Source organism: Pogona vitticeps, chromosome 4, assembly GCF_051106095.1.
Source record: "Pogona vitticeps strain Pit_001003342236 chromosome 4, PviZW2.1, whole genome shotgun sequence".
Lineage (NCBI taxonomy): Eukaryota > Metazoa > Chordata > Lepidosauria > Squamata > Agamidae > Pogona > Pogona vitticeps.
Window position 1 is genome coordinate 76,440,813 of NC_135786.1, and position 22,356 is coordinate 76,463,168.

The window sequence follows — 22,356 nt, forward strand, 5'->3', positions numbered from 1 at the left end:
TGAGGAAGCCTACAGATGAGGAATGATTTGGACCGGCTCCCCAGTATTGAAGGATATTAACAACCAGAATGTGTTTGTAGAACCAAATGGACAGTTACCAGAATTGAGTTACTTTGACCCTACTGAAGTTGTTATTGATTCCTTAGAAACCAAGTTTAATAAATCTGTTAATATTTTGAATGAGCCTTCTCATTACTTTCCCACGCAAAGATTGGAACTGTCAAATGTGTACAAAGAACCCAACCACACACATCTAAACTAAAATGATTGTTGGTTCTGCTTCTTTCAAAAGACTTGAACATTAAAGAGAAAAACTTGCACCAAATGCAAAAGTGCTCCCAGCTGTTACAGTATCTGTCTCCTTGTTTTATGTCCAGAAGTATGCAACATAGAAAATAAAAACATGCAAAAAGATTGACTCAAAAAGTCCCCTTGTCCTTTTGAGGGGGGACTGAGGGCAATTTTTCCATAATTGAGGGGTTATCAGCACCTCTGCCCCATAATCTGTTTCTTTCCCCATCATTAGAGGCAGCCAACTTTAAAAACTCCCCTCCCCCCCTTTTTAAAGGGCTTTATTGTATGAACAGGAGAACCTGCTAAGTTCCAGGGATAGATGTATGTAGCCTCTGGAGGTTGCCCTTCCCTGCAATATATGGTGAAGTGATGGGTTTTGTGCTGCTGCTCTCCCTTTCAATGCCAACAATAAATTAGAAAAAACAAATCACCCTTCGCCCATTTCTGTTGTGAAACTGGAAACACTTCTAGTACAACTCCCAATGATATGCACCTCCTCTCACTCCTCCCCTCCATCTGTCAGCCAGAGTGTGTGGCTTTTTGCCTGTAATCCTCTAACCATCTGGGTTTCAAACCAAGGGATGCTTTCACCATTAGTCATAAGAGTTTACCCCCAGCAAATAATTCCGGTTACATATTTTAAAACTTCATGACAGTAAGGTATAGAAGAAAAGTGTAAGTGAGAACTGCATCCTGTAAAGAACAACAAATGCTGCTGGACTTCAGCTGCCACCATCCTTCACCATGGGCATAGGGCTCATGGGAACTGCAGCCCAACCACATCTAGAGATCTTCACATCAGTTACTCTTGAACTTAATATATAAATTAAATAAATAAACACACAAACCGGAAAGCAAACAAGAATTTCTAAACTCTAGAAAAAACGTTTTGTTCAGAATCAATTTATACTTGTATCTAAGTAACAAAAGGGCAGCTGTACCCATTACAGAAAACCTGGAGTTGTACAGCTGTTTCCTACAAGATTTCTGTGGCAGGAACTGGGAAGATAAAATCACAAGAAATTGAGCCACTCTATCCTATATAAATCTGTGCACCGTGTAACTTTTAAGACAAAGGCCAGCAATTCATCCCCCCAAATCTATTGCTCTTAAAAATACAGACACACACCTGCGAGCTTTGTGGGGGCTTGCCTAGTTTATGCAGCGCCCATATACAGTACTGTACATTAGAAGATGACTCGCTCAATCGCACTGCATCAAATATTTAGTCTTAGTGTTATATCTCAGCTACAGAAGCCGGGTTACCATCCTGCAACCGTGAGGTGTGCAGGGCTGTCGCTTTGCTATGGGATGGCTTCGCTGAGCTTGTTTGTGCCTTCGTACTGAGCCAGGTGAGTAAGGTGGCCGCGCCAAGCACTTCGGTGGGTCCTGATTCTTTCTGGGCGAAGGAGCGGGTGGCGAGGCAGAGATCTGGCGCTCGCCGAGCATATATTTTAGTCCCGGTGCCCGGAAACCGATCCGAGGCATTAATCACGAGGCAAAGTTGGGCAAGACTTTAAAAAAAAGGGAAATAAATAAGGAAGCAAAGCTTATTTTGAAGGCGGACCTTCCCCCCCCCCCTTGCACTCAGCCCTGCAACCAAGGCGCCAGATAACGCGACCCGGTTTTCTTTCGATATCCTTATTTGTTCCCCCCCACCTCCTTCTTCCTTCCCTTTGAGCAAGGAAGCTCCTTTTCCAGAAGGAAAGGGACGGCTTAGGAGAGCACCACGTGAGCAGGAGACGGAAGACGCCCCCTCGCTCCCCGTCTCGCAGGCCCGAAGGCAGCCCGAGAAGCTCGAGTGGCCCCTCCGAAGCAGGGGGCATGGCGGGGATCAAAGGTACGCCCCCCCCCTTCGACCTCAATCCCCGACGCCCCCCCTCCCACCACATCTTCTCGGTCGCTCTTCCTCGCTCGGCTGTAGCTATGGCTACCGCCTGCTTTCACCTCTCCGCCGCGAGAGGTCCCGCGCCCCGTCCCTTCTCTTCTCCCGTGCATTGTGTGCCAAACCCTTTCCCGGGTTTTTCAGGTCGAGAGGACTCCGAAAGGAGTCTTTACAATTCCCTTCTTCGGGCCACATCCTGGGACTGGCTCGCCTTGCAAGGAGGCGCAGCGGGGGAATCGAACTCGCAACCTCCGGCTCGGCAGTCGAATGCCTCAACCGCTGAGCTATCCAGGCATATCTAGGTCTCCTGGGCTCCTCGGCTAGCGAGCAGGGAAGCCTCAGGGAAGCCCGAGAGTACCCTGCTAAGAGAAGGCAAACTTCAGGAGGGTGGTCGTGGCTGAGAGCCTTTTCCTAAGACGCCTTGGCTGGCGAGTGGCTTGGACACACCCGTGGGAAGCTCTGTCCAGCCCTGGGCGTTCAGAGGCACAAGAGGGCAGGGCTCCTTCCTGGTTGGTAATGGCGAAGAACTGGAAATTCTGGCAGGCGCAGCTGCTAGTCAGGGAAGGCGGGGCAGAAATGTGGGTTTGCTGGAATTCTTTCTCATACAGATGTGCTGAAATATAAGACCTGGATCATCGGTTTGATGGGGCACCCTAAACAAATAGCTCACTCCGTGGCTGTCATGTTTATAGTCTGCCTCCCAATGAGCTGAAGGTGACTTAAATGGTTCCCCTCACTTTGTCTTCCCAACAGTGCTGCAGGGATACCTCAGGGTGAAAGTGTGAGTGGCCGGCCCAGGACCACCCAGTGAGTTTTATATCTCAGTGGGGATTTGAACCCAAGTCTTCCCATCCCAAGTCCGACACTAATCACTGCAGCCTACTGACCCTCAGTAGTTCTGTCTGGTTTCCACCAAAAGCAAGATGTTGCAATCTTTATAAATGCTTTGAGGTGTAAAAAAGTGTTTTTATAGCTGTTTTGCCATATGTGCAGAGGATGATACTTTATTTAAAAACAGCCTTGTTTTCTACGCCATGTCCTGAGTTAATTAAAAGGGTCAACGAAAGTTCAAAATGTTTCATGTACAAGGTCCTAAATTACAGTGGTGCCTCGCTTAACGGCGATAATCCATTCCAGGAAAATCGCTTTTAAGCGAAAACATCGTAAAGTGAAAATAAAAAGCCCATTGAAATGCATTGAAAACCTTTCAATATGTTCCAATGGGCTTAAAACTCACCACCCAGCGAAGTTCCTCCATACAGCGACCATTTTCGCTGCCTGTATAGCGAGGAATCTGTCCCTAAACACAGCGGGAAGCCATTTTATTTACCCGGTGGCCATTTTGAAACCGCCGATCAGCTGTTTAAAAATAATCGTTTTGCGAACAATCGATCCCCGAAGCAGGGAACCGATCATCGTGAATATTTATTTATTTATTTATTTTTATTTTATTTATTTTATTTATATCCCGCCTATCTGGTCGGGTTAGGACCACTCTAGGTGGCTAACAACATAAAATAGACAATAAATATATATAAAACAAATTTATACATAATGAAAACATAAAAACATTTGCACAGAAAAGGAGCAGATGATAGAAAGGAAAAAGAGGAGGACATCAGGAATTGTCTGGAGGGAAGGCCTGCCGAAACATCCATGTTTTTAATTGATTTTTAAAGATACCAAGCGAGGGAGCCGCACGAATCTCAGGAGGTATGTTGTTCCAGAAGGGAGGAGCCACCGCCGAGAAGGCCCAATTTCTTGTCTTTTCCTTCCGGGCCTCCCTCGGCATTTTGCTCCTCAACCTCACCTCCTGGCTCGCACGTGTGACACGGGTAGATCTGGGTGGGAGTAGGCGTTCCGCCAAGTATCGAGGCCCTAAACCGTTTAGGGCTTTAAACGTGAGCATCAACACTTTGAAGTCGATGCGGAATCAGATGGGCAGCCAATGCAGTGCGGCCAGAGTGGGTGAGATATGTTGATATTTTTTCACTCCACTAAGTAATCTGGCCGCCGCGTTCTGCACCACCTGAAGTTTCCGCAACAGCCTCAAAGGCAGCCCCATGTAGAGCGCATTACAGTGGTCTAATCTTGAGATTACGAGCGTATGTACCAAGGTAGTGAGCGCCCCAACTTCAAGGTAGGATCGCAGCTGGGCTATCCGCCCAAGATGAAAAAAGGCGGTGCGGACCACCGACGTCACCTGGCGAAATTCCCCCATTTAGACCATCGTTTTGCAATCGCAATTGCGATCACAAAAAGTTCATTGTAAAGCGGATTTGTCGTAATGTGGGGTAATCGTAAAGCGAGGCACCACTGTATAGTACTACCTGCTGAGGCTTTTTGCTGCAGTTCCTTGTTTGTGGAATTTTGTTACTGGTCCATATAATGAGGTGCAGTGGATATAAAAAGTTTACATACTCCTGTTAAAATGTCAAGTGTTTGTGATTTAAAAAAATGAGACAAAGATAAATTATTTCAGAACTTTTTCCACCTTTAATAGACCTATGAACTGTACAACTCAGTTGAACAACAAACTGAAATCTTTTAGGTGGAGGGAAATTAAAAAACTGTAATAATATGGTGGCATCTGTGTGCACACCCTCTTATAACTGGGGATGTAGCTTTGTTCAGCTGTAAACAATCACATTCAAACTCATGTTAAGTAGGAGTCAGTGCACCCCTGCTGTTATTTAAAGTGCCTCTGAGGAATCCTGAATAAAGATCAGCTGTGCTAGTAGGTCTTTCTTGACATTGTCTTAGTCACATCCTATAGCAGAAGCCATGGTCCGCAGAGAGCTTCCAAAGCATCAGATGGATCTCATTGTTAAAAGGTATCAGTCAGGAGAAGGGTACAAAATAATTTCCAAGGCATTTAGATATACAGTGGTGCCTCGCTTGACGACGTTAATTTGTTCCAGTGAAATCACTGTAGAACGAAAATGTCATAAAGCGAAATAAAAAAGCCCATTGAAACGCATTGAAAATCGTTCTGTGTGTTCCAATAGGCTGAATAACTCACCATCCAGCAAAGATCCTCCACAGGGGTGCCCATTTTCGCTGCCTGTAAAGTGAGGAATCCATCCAAAAACACAGTGGGGAGCCATTTTGAGCAGTTGGTGGCCATTTTGAAAACCCGACGATCAGCTGTTTTGATCATCGTAATGCGAAGAATCGGTTCCTGAAGCAGGAAGCGATCATCGTAAAGCGAAAAAAAAACCATTAAAACATTTTGCGATCACAATTGTGATCGCAAAAACATCATCATGAAGCGGATTCATCATTATGCAGGGTAATCATTAAGCGGGGCACAACTGTACCATGGAATACAGTGAAGACGACCATCATCAAGTGGAGAAAATATTGCACAACAGTGACATTACCGAGAATTGGACATCCCTGCAAAATTGTTGAAAAGACTAGAAGAAAATTTGTCAGGGGGGATGCCAAGAGGCCTACAACAGGGGTCAGGGAACTTTTTTACCTTTAAACCCCCCCCCCCAAATTTTTATATATGCCGACATTACCCCCTTGATTTGAAAGGAAGGAAATCATACATTATTTGAATTCAAAATATTATTGAATCTACACAGGCTGTGTACCGAATTAGCAGGATATATCATTAGTATCAATGACTGCCAGGCTATGTACCAAACTAGCAGGATGCACCAAATTTAATAAAGATGTGCACTATTTTTGCTGGAACACGTTGCACTCCAGCCATGGGGTGGAATAGGGAATAGTAAGGTGTCCAACGTGCCTAGCAAGTTGCATTAAATTTTTGCTAGCTCACAGAGGATTTAATCATCAACAGTGGCTGCCAAAGTGGTGCTAGTAATGACGGGCTTGCTAGAGACAGCCAACGCAGAGTTGGGGGGAGGTTTCCTACCACTTTAATCATTCTGTGTGGTGTGCAAAAAAGAACAAACCAGGCTAAAGGTCATGTCACCCACCCTGGTGCCATAGCCCAATAGCAAAGGACCAGTACACTATTTTTTTTAATCGTCATCAATGGAAAACTCAGCAGTGGCCAGAGGATTGGAAAAGATCAGTCTACATCCCAATCGCAAATAAGGGCACTGCCAAAGAATGCTCCAACTACCGTACAATTGCGCTCATTTCACACACTAGCAAGGTTATACTCAAAATCCTACAAGGTAGGCTTCAGCAGTATGTGGACTGAGAACTCCCAGAAGTACAAACTGGATTTTGAAGGGGCAGAGGAACTAGAGACCAAATTGCTAACATGCGTTGGATTATGGAGAAAGCCAGAGAGTTCCAGAAAAACATCTACTTCTGCTTCATTGACTACGCAAAAGCCTTTGACTGTGTGGACCACAGCAAACTATGGCAAGTTCTTAAAGGAATGGGAGTGCCTGACCACCTTATCTAACTCCTGAGAAATCTATATGTGGGACAGGAAGCAACAGTTAGAACTGGATATGGAACAACTGATTGGTCCAAAATTGGGAAAGGAGTACGACAAGGCTGTATATTGTCCCCCGGCTTATTTAACTTATATGCAGAATACGGAAGGCTGGACTGGAAGAATCCCAAACCGGAATTAAGATTGCCGGAAGAAATATCAACAACCTCAGATATGCAGATGATAATACTCTGATGGCAGAAAGTGAAGAGGAACCTTTTAATGAGGGTGAACGAGGAGAGCACAGAAATTGGTCTGAAGCTCAATATCAAAAAAACGAAGCTCATGGCCACTGGTCCCATCACCTCCTGGCAAATAGAAGGGGAAGATATGGAGGCAGTGACAGATTTTACTTTCTTGAGCTCCATGATCACTGCAGATGGAGACAGCAGCCACGAAATAAAAGACACCTGCTTCTTGGGAGGAAAGCGATGACAAACGTATTATGACTTCTTAGAAAGATAAGTAAAGCAAATTAAGTGTGAGCTTTCACTAGAAGCTAAAATAACCAAACAAAGGGTATTGTACTATAGTGGCATCATAAGAAGATAAGCTCACTGGAAAAGGCAGTGATGCAGAAAAAAGTGCAATGCAGTAGGAAAAGTGTAGGGCTGCACATGAGATGGATTGACTCAATAAAGAAACCCACAGTCTTTTGTTTGGTGCTGCAGTCAAAGTAGGACCAGGAGCAGAAAAACTGGGATTCATATTTTGGAGATAAACTATGATACTCTTGTCTGCTTTGGGGATGAGAAATGTGAGTGCTACATACTTTAGACTTCTGCTGTTCTCAGCAGAAACTGCAGAGCTAAATGCAGTGGAGATTAAATTTTAGAAGGTTCCTTTTTTCATGGTTTTATGAAAGAGTTAAGTCTCTCTCTCTCTCTCTCTCTCTCTCTCTCTCACACACACACACACACACACACACACACACAAACACACAAACCCTTCCTCCTTCAATTTTCAACAATTAGTTGCTTCAGTTCAGTACGTTCATTTCCTCTCATTACATTTAAACAAGCTTGATGAAGCCACCCTTTCCCCCCTTAATTCAAGCCTTCCGTCCTTCTTGCCTGTTCCTTTTTTCAGTTTTGAGCCAGTCTCTCTCTCTCTCATACACACACACACATTCACCCTCCCTCCCTCAATCTTCTGCATAAATTAAAGCAAACTGATGAAGTCACCTGTCACTCTCTCGCACGTTCCTTCCCTCCTTAATTGCAGCTTTCCCTTGTCCTGCTTGCAGTCACCTCCAGCGGAAGCAGTCATTCACAATCTGGATTGACTTCCTGGGCCGTTCTCCAGCTGTAACCAATAACCAATTTTTTACATCAGACATTTGACATTTTAACAGGGGTGTGTAAACTTTTTATATTCACTGTATACAGTTTGTGCCCATTTTGTTTTCTATTCTTCCAACTTTTTTCTTGCAATCAGAATTTAAGAAAACAATCTGAATGAAAGCAACCCTGGATACATGGAAATTGAGAGCAACATAAAAGTGTGCCTGTCAGAACGTTTACTATATTTGGAGTTTATGAAATTAAATCCAAATCTCATGGTGTTGCTGTATGTGAATTTAATTGTAGAACATTGGTTAGATGTCTATAACTGCATAATTATTTTACATATAGTTTTGGTCTACAGCTTAATGGTTTAATTACTTTTGTTTTGTCTTGTGCAGCCTTGGTTGGCTTATCGTTCACCGGAGTTATTGGTCTGACATTTCTTATGCTGGGGTGTGCCCTTGAACAATATGGGTAAGATTTACATTAATCTAATATATATCTCTCAATGTCTACACCTTTATGCCTTCTGTTTAAAAAATATTTTTAAAACTGTCTTAATTCTTGTATTTTTATTTGTCATTCTGCAGGGTCTACTGGCCACTCTTTGTCTTGATATTTTACTTCATAAGTCCTATTCCTCACTTCATTGCAAAAAGAGTGAGTGATGATACAGATGCTGCAAGCAGTGCCTGCAAGGAATTAGCATATTTCTTCACAACAGGAATTGTGGTTTCTGCCTTTGGATTTCCTATCATTCTTGCCCGTGTTAATGTGGTAAGATCTCATAGCAAAATCATGAAATCATTGATCGTTGTCTCCCTTAGAGTTTTTGTTTCTTCAGGCATTCAGCTGTATTATTGTGCAGGTAGATAATGGGTAGATGCTGGTGGAATCTGGCCATTTCTGGCTGACTTGCATACAAATAACAATGTCACTGAAACTTAGGTATGTACTAACTTCTTGATGGTATAATAGTAACACACGTGTTCAAGAGAATACTGTAGGACCATGGTATCTATGGAGGAACAGTTCCAAGCCCCCCCCCCGGCCAAAAAAAACATAGAAGTATTGAATGCTATACATTGCATGGCCTCTGGCTCTGTTTAGTAGCTAGTTCTGGTATATTCACCCTGGTAATGCATATAAATATGTATATTTATTTCTCGGGTTTTTATTTATCATTTTCATGCTGCAGATAAGTGAATCAGCAGATACTGATTCCACAGATAGCGGGTCCTACTTTACCTTTTTTTTCCCATAAGTTAATTTCTGTGGTATAGAGATCTATTAAAAAAAAACAATGGATGTCCACATTTTGAGAAACATTTGGAACCTTTACATTTGAAATCTCTACCATTTTTTCTAACTACAATGAAGAAGAATTTAAATGCACAATATCAATTTTAATTTAATGGGCTTTAATTTTTAATTTTTTAATTTTTAATTTTTAATTGACTGCCTTTTGTTTTTGATCCTGATGGAGAGAGCTGTGTCCTGATGGAGAGAGCTGTGTGTGTGTGTGTGTGTCTGTATATATATATACAGTGGTGCCCCGCATAGCGAGGTTAATCCGTTCCGGATTAACCTTCGTTATGGGGAAACATCGCTATACGGAACGGGAAAACCCATTGGAACACATTAAACTTCGTTTAATGTGTTCCTAATGGGCACAAAACTCACCGTTCTGCGATGTTTCCCCATAACGGCAGCCATTTTCGCGCCCTCGGTAAGCGAGGGCAGGGCGCGAAAATGCTGCGCGGGGCCATTTCAGGTGTCTGGCGGCCATTTTGGAACTGCCAAACAGCTGATTCCCCACTCCAGGAGTCCGAGCATGGCTGGGAAACCGGGCGCAGGGCAGCTCCAAGCAGCAGCGGGGGCAGGGAGAGTGGGGGGGGTCCGGATGGATTCCAGTGCTTTGCCTGGAAGCCATCCAGATCCCCCTGCCCCCGCCGCCACCGGGAGCCGCACCGCCCGCCTATCCCAGCCATGCTGGGACTCCCTGGAACAGCTGAGGGGCGGTGGTTTGAAGCCCAGACGCCCGCCCCTCAGCTGTTCCAAAAGGCAGGGGTTTGGGCTGCACCGGCAGAAGCCCTTCTCCCGGAGCAGCCCAAACCCACACCTTTTGGAACAGCTGAGGGGCGGGCGTCTGGGCTTCAAACCACCGCCCCTCAGCTGTTCCAAAAGGCAGGGGATTGGGCTGCACCGGCAGAAGCCCTTCTCCTGGACCAGCCCAAACCGCCGTCTTTTGGAACAGCTGAGGGGCGGGAGTTTGGGCTGCTCCCGGAGAAGCGCTTCTCTGCTAGCAGCCCAAACGCCCGACAGTCAGCTGTTCTAAAAAGCGAGCCTTTGCGCTGCTCCCGGGGAAGTGCTTCCCTGCGAGCAGCGCAAAGCCCATTTTTTTGGAACAGCTGACCAGCGGGGCCTTTGCCATGATCGTGGGGGAGCGCTCCCCCGCGATCATCGCAAAGGGAGTTGTCCCCATAGGGGCCATCGCAAAGCGATCGCTCTTGCGATGGACTTTAGTCCATCGTAATGCGATTTCATCGTTAAACGGAGCGATCGCTATGCGAGGCACCACTGTGTATATATATATATATATATATATATATATATATATATATATATATATATATATATATATATATATATATATATATATATATATATATATATATATATATATATATATATATATATATATATATATACTCACATGCACCTGACATGCACCTGACATGGCTTCGTTCTCTTTTTCATTCTACTGTATTTCTCCTCAGAGGTTTTTTAAATCCACTGCAAGACAGTGAGAGATATTACATGCTTAAAAGACTGATATCCATAATCATTTATTTTCTTTTTTATATATATCAGGGAGAGCTCATGGCTCCTTTGGGATGTAATGCTTGATCACTTCCGAATAATTTTTTTAAATTTTGACTGGCCATTCCAAATACTGTTCTTTTCAAGCCTCCCTTCCTTTCTCTGGCAGTAGGAGAAAGAAAATGTTGCTGATTACTGTGTGTGTTGTTCTCCTTGCTCTTTGTTCTGTTGTAGTGATTGATTTACTTTATTAATATCCCATCTTTCTTCCCAGTGAAGGGACTCAAGGTGATGTATAGCAGCTAAAAATACATATGCTTAACATCACAATAAATTAAAATATTGATATTAAAATAACTCTTAGTTATCTGTAGCAACAAGGGGATGGTTGGTGCCACAATACTCAGGAGATGAATTCCCTAGCATGTATATATTTCTTTTCCCCCCTCACACACTGGCTGTTTCTCTTGCCTCATCTGGTGAAAAAAAAATCTTCTCATGCCTAGTCTCCAGAAACAGTCCTCAAATTTTCTATCTGCACATGAATGGTGAGGTGATTTTTAAAAACTCAGTGTACATTGTTCTGTATGTTGTAATTCACTTTGAAAGTCTGGTTGTTTCGTGGGATATATGTGCATTTTTACATAAAAGAAATAAAATATATTATTTCATCTGTTTTAGTCAGTGCACTTGAGCTTCCCTTAATGGTGCAAGGCATTTTATTGCAATGGTACCTTACAAATGCTTATCTTTATGTACTTGTCCCATTTAATTGTTATAGTCCTTCTTGGTTCTTTCTTTCCAAATTTTTAGCAGAAGTTCTTGATACTTATGGTGTCTTATGATTCCCTAGTTGAAGGTCTTGATTTAAATCTTTCTGTACTTCTCTTTTGTGGAGAATGCAGCTGAAGTATCAAATATACACTCTTACCACTAGAGAGAGCGCATGCTCTTCTCTTAGCTTAACAAAAGTCATTTTAGATAATAGAGAAACGAAACAAAATTTTCAAGTCATGGGAAAAAAGAAAAAAATGTTTACAAAGTTTGATTTTTGGAGTTGGTGAGCATGAAGAATGATATTTGTACAGTACATATCAAATTTAAACCTACTTTTACTATTTGGGCAGAATAGCAATTATCAAAATTATGGTATTACCTATATTCATATTCCTATTTTGATAATAATATTCTGATAATAATAAATTACAAACCATTTCATTTGTGGAGAAAACAGCTCTCAAATTTTATTTGGCAGGGGAGAAAACCAAAAATAAAATTGAGGTACTTGCAAGACGACAAGAAGAGAGGAGGATGGGGTCTCCCAAACCTCCAATTATATTATGAGGCGGCAGCACTACAATGGTTAAGAGAGTGGATAAGACTGGAGGATGAAAAAATATTAATACTAGAAAGCAAAGATTTAAAATATGGACTTCATGCATACTTATGGTATGGAAAAAAGAAAGTCAGCAAAGCTTTTGGAAATAATATAATAAGAAAATCATTAATAAGAGTATAGGAGAAATATAAAGGGACATTTTATCATAGGATTCCAATGTGGATGTCCCCCCATGAAGCTCTCTCAAACGAAGTTGACATAAAGAATGATAAATGGTTAACATATAAAGATCTACTCACAGAGGAAGATGATGGACAACTAAGATTAAGAAGACAAGAAATGAATCAAGTTGGAATAATATACCAGTGGTTTCCATACAGACAGCTGTCAGAAAGAATGAAAATGTAGATGAAACCTGAAACTTATTTGTTCAATATGGTAAAGTTAAACTCGAGACAAGAGACAAAAATTTGTTTATACATATTAGGCGCAACCAGAATTCAAGTGGCAAAACAATGGAAAGACAAGGAGGAACTGTCGCGCACCCCCAGTGTCCTCTGCTTGTTTTATTTATTTATTTATATATTCTGACTGTCTATGTAGTTCCTATTACTTTTAACTCTTTTATATTCTTTAACACACCAACTTTCCAATTGCTTGTCTAAACACTTCCCAACTATTCCAATCCCTTGTCTAAACACTTCCCAATCTTCTCCCTCACTGATTCTCTGTCTCATCCAGTTCTGTTGACTCCGCCCCTCCTGTCTTGTCATAGGCTCCTGCATTAGAGCTCTAAAATGACTGACAGGCGTGACGTGTGAGCTGCCCGCCACATATCTTCCCCCTTGGAAAGTTTGTATCATGGGGTAACATCTATAGTAGGTTACCCTCATGAACAATGTATGAGATAATTTACCCATATTTAAAATTTCTTCTTTAAAACATTGCTCCATTAAACATATACCATATATACAGTACTCACTCAATTACTCAGTTTAAAGCATATTAATATTATTAGTTTATATTTAAATTACATTTATCAACATTTTTATTACTTACAATACAAACCTTACATACCATTATTTCATATATAACTTACATTTTTAATTATTTTTCAAATTAATATACATTTAGAACTTTTAATTAGAATATTTTTTATAACATTGAAGTTATATATTACATTAGTCCCTTTTGTCAGTCATCTGGTCTTCTTGACAAAGCATCGGTCACCACATTTTGAGTCCCTTTAACACTCCAGATCTCAAAGTCTTGTAGGAGTAGGACCCACCTCATCAACTTATTATTGTTCGCTCTAGTCTGCAACCACAGCAGTGGGGAATGGTCTCTGCAGAGAACAAAGTCTTCCCCATATGTATGGTCCGATCTTACACAAAGACCATACAGTCACCAGACACTCACGTTCTATGGTGGAAAGGCATCTCTCACCATCCTGCAGCTTCTTGCTCAGGAACGTCACCGGATGAAGGTCCCCGTTGTCGTCCTCCTGGCTCAGCACAGTTTGATGGAAATCTGGTGCTCTTGGGACAGGACCGGTCATCAATGTAGTTTTTAACTCCTCGAAGGCCTCCTCACAGTCGCTCAACCACTGGATCTTGTCAGCTTTTCTTTTATGGGTTAAGTCTGATAAAGGGGCTGCTATTTCACTGAAGTTCTGGATAAAGCGCCTATAATAGCCAACTAACCCTAAGAAAGATCTGATTTTTTTCTTTGTTGTTGGTCTAGACCAGCTAATGATTACTTTAGTCTTCGATGTAAGGGGTTTGATTATGCTTCCCCCAACAATATGGCCTAAGTATTTTAACTCAGAGTTCCCTAGCTGGCATTTTACTAGCCTTCACTGTTAATCCGGCCTCATTTAACCTCTGTAGCACTTTCTCAATATGGTATAGGTGATCTGTCTATGTTTGACTATATATTCTTATGGATGTATGCTACAGTGAATTCTCCAAACTTGATCAAGCTTACATGGACTACTCTTCAACCTTCCTCTCCCTCTTCCTGAATTATGTAATTTACTTCCTTCATCTTGGATTTTATTCTCAAAGGACCTGCTCATTTTAATTGCAGCTCATTCCCTTTTATAGGCCTCAGTACCAGGACTTCTTCTCCTGGACTGAATGAGCTTTCTCTGGCCTTTTTATCATACCATAAATTTTGCTTCCCTTGCTGGCTGTGCAAGTTTTCTGTGGCTAACTTCAGAGATTGTTGCAAGGACTTCATTAATTTATCTATGTACTGGATCACTGTCTCAGGATGTTCTCCATGTTCTTCCTCCCAATTTTGTCTGAATAAATCCAAGGGTCCCCTCACTTTCTGCCCAAATAACAGTTCAAATGGATTGAAACCAGTGCTTTCCTGGGGTACAGACCGGTATGCATATGACAAGGGTTGTATCTTGTGATCCCAGTCATTGGGGTTTTCAACCATATAAGCTTTGATCATTTGCATTAGGGTCCCATTAAATGTCTCCACTAATTCATTTGTCTGAGGATGGTATGGGGATGATGTGATATGAGCTATGCCCCAAAGTTGCCAGAGCTTTTTCATTAATCTGGAAGTGAATGATGTTCCTAAATCAGTGACAATTTCTGAAGCGAAGCCCATACGACACATATAGTTCACCCAGGCATTTGCCACATATTTCAATAAAATAACATTGCACAACATTTGCTAAAGGTGGCTGTTCTTCTTGGCTCTCTGCTCTAGCAGTCACTGCGCCATTTTCAACTGCCTCAGCATTCTTCCACTGCTGCTGTATACAGTACGCTTTTTGGGGCAAACTTCCCCCTCCTTTTTGCTGATTAAATTCTTTATTCTTTGATGTCTGACATTGAGAAATGGAATGTCCTTCTTCTCCACACCCATAGCAAGTTTTTGGGGCTCTTTGTTCAAAGTAAGGGGGCTTGTCTCCCTTCCCTTCAGTGCTTTTATACCTCTGTTGATTTTGTTCTGATGGTTTGTCCCTAAAATGGCTTCCAGTTGCCTGTTTGTTTCTGTGTTAATCCCTGGGCTCTTTCTTTCTGTCCTCCCAGCTTCTACCACCAAATTTTACCTCAGAAAATTTCGAGTTTTTTATTTCTAATTTTTGATAATCAGCCGTCTCACTTGCTTACTGTACTGTTTTAGGCTGTTTATCGCTGACTAAATATCTTAGTTAGTCCAACAACTTAGTTGGATAGTCCAACAGCAAGAGCTATCCAACAAACAGCAACAGAGCATGGACTGAGTTCCTACTCCAGTCCTCTGAGGATGCCAGCCACAGAGACTGGTGAAACGTTAGGAAGAACAACCTTCAAAACACAGCCAAAGAGCCCGAAAAACCCACAACAACCATCAGGTCCCGGCTGTGAAAGTCTTCGGGAATACATCTTTTCCCTGCCTTAGCCTTTCCTAAAGTCTGTGATCTGGAGTCCTTTTCCATGCTGTTCACCAAGAGCTCTAGGGTTCCCTACTCCTTCTTCCACAGCCTTTGGCTATCAGGTCCCTCAGACTCAGAAGATTTTGCTTTACTTAGGCTCACTGGAATTCATTCGTTTCGAATCCCACCATTCTGCTGCCACTTTTGTCGCGCACCCCCAGTGTTCCCTGCTTGTTTTCCCACTCACAGGTTCACCTTTGGACACGACTTGTTCTTTTCACCCTTTTTCACTGCCACCAGAGGGTATTACCCTCACTGTACTAATTATGAATCTCAGACTATTGCTGCCAAATAAAACAAGATTTATTTATGGTTTGGTAGGTAAATCACTGAAGAAAAACCATGGATGTTATTTTATTATTCATTCAATAAACGTGGATTTAATTACATATAAGCTTGCTTGTATTCATTCACTTTAATCAAGGTCTCAGTTTATTTTGACTGTCTATGTAGTTCTTATTACTTTTAACTCTTTTATATTCTCTAGCACACCGACTTTCCAATCCCTTGTCTAAACACTTCCCAGTCTTCTCCCTCACTGATTCTCTGTCTCACCCAGTTCTGTTGACTCCGCCCCTCCTGTCTTGTCATAGGCTTCGGCACTAGAGCTCTAAAATGACCGACAGGAGTGACATGTGGGCTATCCGCCACAGGAACCTTCAGTGGAGGATTGTTTAATAAAATTACAGGAACTAATATTAATGGACAAACTAACACACCCATTGAAAGGAAAGCGTACAACAGAGCACGAATCTCAATGAGGGAAAGTAAAGTATTATCTCAGAGAGAAATGGAAGAAAGATTGCAAACCTGTACCAAGTGACTTAGGCTTAAATTAGAAGCAGAACTGCTCTCAACAGAAGTAAAAACAAAGTAAAGCAGATAGTTAATATGGATATAAAATAAGAATTGAAAGGTATTATTAAGATTGTGAAGAAAATAAATGTCTGGTGGTAAATAAGGAAGGAAAAATGTTAAAGACTTACTGTTTTGCGAAAGAGATAATGGAAAGTTATTTTGGTTATGTACTAATATTGTGATAATTATTTACTTATTTTTATATTTTTTTAATTATATGCAATAAAGATTAAAAGTTTAAAAAAGGTTATTCCATTTGCGTAGGTACAAGAGAGAATTTTGGCCACTGTATTCTAAATAATGTAGATACATCTTTTCCTGGCTAGCAAAGTATTAAGAAAATGGGGTGGGGGAATGCTGTAACTGAAAAAAAAAGGTTTTATTATCTAGCTCTGAGAAACTTTTTAAAAACCTGGTAAGACTCATTTGTTTTCGCAGCAAAACTTACTTTGCTGCAGTTCCCTTATGAGGACCTGTTATTTATTTATTTATTTTTAATTGGACATAACAATAGAAATGAACTCTGCATTTTAAGAATGGAGTTTTCCCCATGACATCTGAACTGATAAACTGTGGTTTAAGAAATCTGGAAAGTTGTAAACTGGACAGAGGAGAAGGGGTGTCCAAACAAACCATGTTGTTGTTTAGTCATTTAGTCATGTCCAACTCTTCGTGACCCCATGGACCAGAGCATGCCAGGTCCTCCTGTCTTCCACTGCCTCCCGGAGTTGGGTCAAATTCATGTTGGTTGCTTCGATGACACTGTCCAACCATCCAACCATCTCATCCTCTGTCGTCCCCTTCTCCTCCTGCCTTCACACTTTCCTAACATCAGGGTCTTTTCCAGGGAGTCTTCTCTTCTCATGAGGTGGCCGTGAGAGCCTCAGCTTCAGGGTCTGTCCTTCCAGTGAGCACTCAGGGTTGATTTCCTTTAGAATGGACAGGTTTGTTCTCCTTGCACTCCAGGGGACTCTCAAGAGCCTCTTTCAGCAGCACAATTCAAAAGCATCAATTCTTCGGCAGTCAGCCTTCTTTATGGTCCAGCTCTCAGTTCCGTACATCACTACAGGAAAAGCCATAGCTTTGAATATTCTGACTTTTGTTGGCAAGGTGATGTCTCTGCTTTTTAAGATGCTGTCGAGGTTTGTCATTGCTTTCCTCCCAAGAAGCAGGTGTCTTTTAATTTTGTGGCTGCTGTCCCCATCTGTAGTGATCATGGAGCCCAAGAAAGTAAAACCTTGTCACTGCCTCCATATCTACCCCTTCTATTTGCCAGGAGGTGATGGGACCAGTCGCCATGATCTTAGTTTTTTTGGTGTTGAGCTTCAGACCATTTTTTGTGCTCTCCTCGTTCATCCTCATTACGAGGTTCTTTAATTCATCCTCACTTTCTGCCATCAGAGTGGTATCACCTGCATATCAGAGGTTGTTGATATTTCTTCCAGCAATCTTAATTCCGGCATGGGATTCCTCCAGTCCAGCCTTTCGCATGATATATTCTGCATATAAGTTGAATAAGCAACGGGACAATATACAGCTTTGTCGTACAGGGTACTCCTTTCCCAATTTTGAACCAATCATTTGTTCCATATCCAGTTCTAACTGTTGCTTCCTGTCCCACTTATAGGTTTCTCAGGAGATAGATAAAGTGGTCAGACACTCCCATTTCTTTAAGGACTTGCCATAGTTTCTTGTGGTCCACACAGTCAAAGGTTTTTGCGTAGTCAGTGAAGCAGAAGTAGATGTTTTTCTGGAACTCTCTGGCTTTCTCCATAATCCAGCGCATGTTAGCAATTTGGTCTCTAGTTACTCTGCCCCTTCGAAATCCAGCTTGTACTTTATTAATGCGCGCGATCGCAAATACTCCATCGCTATGCAGATTCATCGTTAAATGGGGCGCTCGTTAAGCAAGGCACCACTGTATATAGAGTGTGTATTTTAAAACAGTAGCTTTCATTTGATGCAGAAGACCAAGTGTAATGAATATAAATATTACAAAATGTTAACAAAGAGACTGATACTTACTTCTGTTTCAAAATGCATAGGATGGACTATTACTGACCAAACACCCTAACAATGGTACTATCCCACTCATTATTATTTAATTTTGGTGTTCAAGAGGCTTACGGCAGAGCATATTTTATGTTACAGGGATGCTTCCTAAAACATTAAGAATGATATTTGAATTCAGATTCATTCCTTAAACAGTTGTTTCATTCTTATTATAAATTATTAAAAACATAATCCTAGAACCTCCCAGCTCCCCTCAAATCCAGCCCATGCTGGAGTGTGGGAGGTAAACCATATTTGAAGGTAGGGGAAGAGAAGGATCAGATCTCTTTGCTTGGAAAAGACCATAGTTAGCTGCCTGCAAATGATTCTTCTTGGTAATTTATAATGCTGAGCATGAAAACAATCTCAGAACATCTCCTGATTATTAAACCTATCAAGAAAAAATAATTGTTGTGGATATCTGTTTTAGCAAAATCTTTAATGATTTATGTAATTTCAAATAATTAAATTGCTATAAATTACTTTACTTAGTACTCAGAGTTTTGCTTTTTGGCCTTTTAGCAAAGATCAAGTGCAGCACTCAGAATTTGCTGTTTGATCTTTAAGCGCTTTTAGCATGCTGATGTGATATTTCCTTGTACCTCTCAAATGCTCAAAATAACATGCATTTTATGTCCATTAATGGAGTTTTTTTTTTAATTTTGTGTTTCAGATAAAGTGGGGAGCTTGTGCCCTTGTGCTGGCTGGCAATGCAGTAATTTTCCTTACCGTTTTAGGCTTTTTTGTCCTGTTCGGCAGAGGAGATGATTTTACGTGGGAACAGTGGTAAACTTTAGTATGATACAGATGTGTATTATATTACTTATATAGACTTTATTATTGTACAGCTCTTATAGTGCCATTTCTATGTATATATACAATGTATATATGTGCATATATTAACCTATGTTAAGCACAAACATATATAGCCATAGGTTTTTGCTTTTTTAGAACAATTTTAATATTTTGATCAACAACAGCTAACATGGGGAATTAATTGCATTTAAAAAAATCAAGTGTATTTGCATAATGTGGGATGAGTAGTCTTCCCAGATCTGGCAGCTGCAGACACCCATTGCTGAAACTTGGAGGACCGCAGCTGTGATTCCATCTCCATTTTTCCTTATGGTTTATTAATAGAACCCTCCTCCAAAAAACCCACAATTGATGTGGGGGGAGGTCCTGAAGTGGTGCTTTTGTTATGTGCTATCAATTCAGAACCAACTTCTAGTGACCATTATCAGGGCTTTCAAGGTAATAGAGATGTTTAAGGGGTGGTTTCCCCAGTTTCACCCCTCCCCAGTGAATTTCCCCAGCCAAGCAGGGATTCTAACCCAGGCCTCCTGAGTTCTACCCTGTCACTCTACCCACTGCACCACACAGGGTGCTCTTAATAATGCTATCCTTGTCTTAAATTGGTTTGAGGTGATGAGGTCTCTTTAAAATATTGCAAAATTGCACCTGTGCCCCTGGAGGGCACAAGGGGGCTTTAAAAGCCCTCAATTTTTTATTTTTGCTCTAAAAGAAAATCATTGAGTACCGGTGGAGCATGTAACCAGAGGAGCCACAGTTTGTCCTCTGCTGGCTTAGCGAGATGCATGCCGCTTCCTGCACCGCATGAGGATCTTTGCACTGTAGCCACAGGTTTGCAGGTTAGGACAGTCTTGCCATTTAGGCCAGAGACTTAGCCAGTTTTTCTCTAGGACTTGCACTTACTGTAACTTTTGCTGCTGCTGCTGCTTTTGTTTTCAAACTGCAGTGCAGCAAAAGGTATTGAGGGCGCATGAAAACAAAAGGTCATTTAAATACCAGTTTTGATTTGGCCAAGGAGCTGTTCTCCAGGAACCTCTGTGTTTTGGCAGTAGCAAAAAAATATGTGTATCGATGGTGGTACAAAAATTACTTGTCACATACCTTGATTTAGAAAGAAAACCCAAACAACCCTTGAGCTGTAGGATAGTATGACAGAATCCTGTAGATGCCTTGCACAGAGTAATCTGCATCTCGCATATACAGAAGCAACTATATTCAGGTGTTCAGCAAAGGTTTGATCTTCATATTGGAGGACAGAGAATTTCAGCCTTGCATGACCATTGCCGTCTAAAGAGGAAAAGCTCTACTAGGCACAAAACCTCTCTGTGTTACTGGAAAATTAGGGTTCCTGATCATGTGGAGCTTTATAGCCAAAGCTTTCTTTTTCAGACTGTTTACTATCTGCTTGAAGAGAGTGTAGAGATAAAGCTCTCTCCTTCTCATATGTTCCATTCTGAATGCTTGAATAAGGCTTGAGTCTTGTTCATTTTAAATCTTTAAATATATTGCTAGTTATGCTTTGCACAGAGGTAGAAAAGTGAAAGCTGCTGTTCTGTGCACACATACCTGGGAATAGGCTCCACTGATTAAATTTTTAAGCGAACATTTTCATGATATAGTCCGATGAAGTGGTGTTTTTATCCACAAAAGCTCGCGTATTGTATGATACTTTTTAAAGTGGTTTGTAAAAGCATCACCTATTGCATTTGCATTTTAGTATGTTTTCAGAAGCTGCCTTATAGGTGCTGTTGTACTGGTAAGAAGGAATGGAAGCGTAGGTTGCCCCTCTGTTCAAGGGGCATCTATGTTCAGTGCATCTTTCACTGAACTTAGAAGTCCTGCTTTGGGGACTACACGCCCCTGATTCTCCTGGCTGGGAAATTCTGAAAACTGTAGCCTAAAAGAGTAAATTTTCCAAGCTCTGGTTTTCTGCCATACCAAACTAATAGAGTATTTTAGGGCTTAGGATACTAGAATTAATGAGAATGGTAAATGATAATGTAGGCATTCTAGCAGGTATCAAATGACTTTATTAATCTTCAGAAGGGAAGCAGTCGCTATTGTTATAGATAAGATAAAAATGTTTTTCTGTTCTCTGTGAAAAATCCAATTTGTCTTGTTTCCTGGTTGCAATGTGTTTAGCTTATTGCTGGAGTTCAAAAGCTTTCCAGCATCTTGATGCTGACCAGCTCCAAGCTGGCCATCCTACCACATCCTGTGAACATTCATTTTCTTCTGTGTTTTTTTTTATTACATAGTAGTAAACTAATTTCAAAGTGCCTTTATCTCTTAGATTACTCTGATCCATAGAAAGCATGTCGATAATGCAACGTCTATTTTTTCAGTCTGATGGTCCAGTTGTTTTCCATTCTCTGGTGCCTAGCCTTTTCTATGATTCATATAAAATATACATGTATTTGAAATGTTGTTACTTTTGTAATCTATACGATTGAAATACTGGAATCGTGCAATATTGCAGTGTATTTGTAAGTGAAAACATGCTTCAAGCTCTAATAAAACTGTACTTTAAAGTTTCACTATCATGAATTTGTCTCTTTCCATTTTATTACAAATGAGACACTCAGGATCACACTAACCGTCTAAAGGATAAGTACAATAACAGTACCAGTAAATAACTCCTTCAAAACACAGTAGAACAAAAGTTCAGAAACATTTGTTCTTCAGATGTGGACAATTGATTGCCTAGCAAATGTTCTGAGCTTAGTTTGTATAATTTCTTTTATATAATGTCTGGCACTTAGCAGTATTAGTGGCAGAACCTCTAAGAAGAGTTGCTCATCAGTTCTTGAGTTTCACACAATACAATTTCGTTTGAGTTTTATATGATGGCAAATCTTGTTCTAAGGTCAAGTGAGTGGCTTAACAATTTTTTCCACAGTTTCTAGTAGATTAAAGTAACCATTTATTAAGTGGCTGGGACCTTTTTGTGTTGCATCTTTCACTCCAATTTCATTACTAAATTAGTTGCTGTTTGGGCATTTCCAAATGACAGTGATTGAAAACATGTCTTGTGTAATTGGTTTGCCCAGATTTGTAGCCTCTTCACCATTGTTTCATTTATGGGAGAGTCCTTCCAGTAAAGCAACAAAGGCAGTACTAGAGTGATTTTTGCTGATTTTT

At 41.1% G+C, this 22,356-nt stretch overlaps 1 protein-coding gene across 1 annotated transcript; it reads left to right on the forward strand.

Moving 5' to 3' along the window:
- The first annotated feature begins 1,990 nt into the window (after window positions 1–1,990).
- On the forward strand, window positions 1,991–21,758 carry LEPROT (leptin receptor overlapping transcript). Its single transcript, XM_020806075.3, has 4 exons — window positions 1,991–2,134; window positions 8,290–8,365; window positions 8,482–8,668; window positions 19,076–21,758. The coding sequence occupies exons 1-4, from the start codon at window positions 2,119–2,121 to the stop codon at window positions 19,190–19,192; spliced, it is 396 nt and encodes a 131-aa protein (XP_020661734.1). The 5' UTR covers window positions 1,991–2,118; the 3' UTR covers window positions 19,193–21,758.
- The last annotated feature ends 598 nt before the right edge of the window (window positions 21,759–22,356 follow it).

Excerpts from the sequence above, each read along its gene's own strand:
- LEPROT (XM_020806075.3), top strand. Across the intron at positions 8,366-8,481 it reads TGTGCCCTTGAACAATATGG|GGTCTACTGGCCACTCTTTG; the intron begins GTAAGATTTACA and ends GTCATTCTGCAG. Across the intron at positions 8,669-19,075 it reads TTCTTGCCCGTGTTAATGTG|ATAAAGTGGGGAGCTTGTGC; the intron begins GTAAGATCTCAT and ends TTTGTGTTTCAG.